This window comes from Haliotis cracherodii, unplaced genomic scaffold (assembly GCF_022045235.1).
Source record: "Haliotis cracherodii isolate W230 unplaced genomic scaffold, xgHalCrac1.p SCAF_5, whole genome shotgun sequence".
Taxonomy (NCBI): domain Eukaryota; kingdom Metazoa; phylum Mollusca; class Gastropoda; order Lepetellida; family Haliotidae; genus Haliotis; species Haliotis cracherodii.
Genome location: NW_027266308.1, coordinates 14,806,684 through 14,809,040, shown reverse-complemented (window position 1 = coordinate 14,809,040; position 2,357 = coordinate 14,806,684). Strand labels below are relative to the sequence as shown.

Sequence of the window (2,357 nt, the reverse complement as noted above, 5' to 3'; positions counted from 1 at the left end):
ATGAACAAATATTGGCATAAGACAAAGCGTGCTTTCTTTACACAAATATTAATGATAAAATAACATAAACGAAGACATATCGATATGAATATTTCCTGAGTGGTTGTTCACTGAGTCTATGGAATAGATATTGATATAGTCACGGATTCTGTCGGCCCCGAAACGTGAGATCGTGTGGATCGAGTGAATTGAGTTCCAGTAAACATGGTTCATTGTATGTGATATCGATCTTCTTCATATATTAATTAATCTAATAAATAATAAAGTCATGTCGCTGCTGTCACCATGTTCCCCTCGTTTCTTGTTCTGCTATGTAGTTCAAGAGTATCTGAGCTTTCATCAAGTTGACGCCAATTCCGTAATGTGTCCCATCGAAGCTTGTTACTCCTTTGGTAAGATTAAATGTATCCAAAACGGGTACATCATGTTTCATAAAAAGTCTCGTCATGGCTTTGTTAAATTCCAGAATGTTCTGTGGACCTTGGTAGCTGTGGTAAGGCGATTTGGTCAGACCAGGAGAGTGAATGTTTGACCACATCAACAACGGCCATTTTGATGTTCTATTTCTCAAAAGTGCCAAGGATGGTTTGATGTAGGTTGTTGCCAATGAGGAATTGGCGTTGTCGTGGATACCAATGCCTCCAATAATGATATGCCGGCGTCTGCTTACTGACAGTTTGACGTAACGCAGCATGCCTAGTTTCGTGTAAAAATGCGCATGACTGGCAAAGTTGACGTGAACGCTTCCGTTGCAAAGTGAGTGTCCTGGTTTAATGTCGATGTATTTCCGACATTCTTTAAAACCAAAAGCATTCATACCCGAACACTTCCTTTGGAATTCTGAAACATAATAACTGGATTCTTGAAATGTTGTCGACACAAATATACTCATGGCAAAATGTTAACATGACCATGTTTTATCTCATGGGGAGTACTGGTTTGGACGAATATTTATATATGAAATCTGCACTCTTTCTCTCGGAAGATTTAAAATTAACAGGTGAGTGAGAGTACATGTGAATGAGTTAACAGAAATCGTCGCATTTGCAAAATTTCAGCAACACATGCTATGCTAACAAGTTATAAATTATAAAGAGTGAGTTGGGTCTAACGCCGCTTTTAACAGTATTCCAGCTATATCACGGCGTGTCAGCTTATTGTGGGAGGAAAGCCCGAAGTGATGCAGGTCTCAGACGTTTACCACTTCGATGAAACCCACGAGCACGGGCATGATACTGACACACCTAGAAATATAATCGGGGCGAATCGGGATTCGAACCCACAATCATAGGTTTCTGGCGTGCCCAAGGGACGCAACTCTGCACAGCGAATCGCGGCGCCTTAGACGACTGGGCCACCCGTGTCCCCAACATTCATAAAGATGAAGTATAGCAAAATAGTATGGTACAACGGATTCAATAAAAGTAAATCATAGATATATGTTTCAGTGGAACTGAATATGGCCACCTAGGCATTCTTAAGTTTCAAATCTTTCTTAAAGCAAAAAAGCCTTTTTCTGAGTTTTACTAGTTTCTCATTGTTAGTTTTGGTTAAAGTTGCCGGGCATGGCACACAAGTGAGCACATGAGAAGCAGATTCATCATTAAAGAAATTCAATTTTACCTGTAGGCGTCTTCTTGCCTAAGGCTCCTTGAGTATTGTTGCCTCTTAGAATGAGAAGTATTGCTGAAAACAGGTGTCGTTGAAATGAGTCCCCTACAACTAGAATTGTTCCGTTTTTCAGTAAAGCACAAGCTTGTTCGGCAGTATACAATTTGGGTTGACATCTTTCATCCGACGCCTGCCATGTTGCAAACTCCGCATGGACCTGTTGGCGGATGTCGTAACAGTTCCGACATTGACATTGCGACATTGTCATTTTACGACAGTGGCCCTCGAAACAGCATGGCAATGGGCCGTTCGCCAAGCAGAGGGCACGAGGCCCGCGTTTGTCGCCGATCGTAATGTTTCCACATCTGCCGTCTTCTCGTGAAACGTTTTGGCCTCCTCTGACGACAGAAATGAAAGTGTCAACTTCTTTCTGTTCCAAGTTAGTCAATGGCCGCCTCACCCAATGTCCAACGGTCATACTTGACAACACATCCGGACATTTTTCTTTTCTGTTGCTCGTTTCAGACTGTGCGATGTGGTTTTGCCCATGGTCCAAACCGATGTGTTGTTTGAATGAGTGTGTGAGTGAGTTGGGTTTTACGCCCCTCCGAATGAGACTGCCATTTACAACAATCAGTGTCAAGGTAACTACGACAATAATCCCGATTGAAACGCATGTAGCAAAAAGCGTCTTCAGTTTGCGAATGATTGCCATAGAAGATCGTTCACAGCGAACCAATAATACT

At 42.1% G+C, this 2,357-nt stretch overlaps 1 protein-coding gene across 1 annotated transcript; it reads right to left on the bottom strand.

Annotated features, from left to right (window-relative positions):
- Positions 1-273: 273 nt before the first annotated feature.
- LOC139441933 (uncharacterized) lies at positions 274-1,879 on the bottom strand. The gene is made up of 2 exons (XM_071222679.1): positions 1,624-1,879; positions 274-840 (listed from the first exon to the last, which is right to left on the bottom strand). Exons 1-2 carry the CDS (start codon positions 1,877-1,879, stop codon positions 281-283), a joined length of 816 nt encoding a protein of 271 aa, XP_071078780.1. The 3' UTR covers positions 274-280.
- Between the last annotated feature and the right edge of the window lie 478 nt (positions 1,880-2,357).

Excerpts from the sequence above, each read along its gene's own strand:
- LOC139441933 (XM_071222679.1), bottom strand. The coding sequence starts at position 1,879 with ATGACAATGTCGCAATGTCAATGTCGGAACTGTTACGACATCCGCCAA. Across the intron at positions 841-1,623 it reads AGGCAAGAAGACGCCTACAG|AATTCCAAAGGAAGTGTTCG; the intron begins GTAAAATTGAAT and ends ATTATGTTTCAG.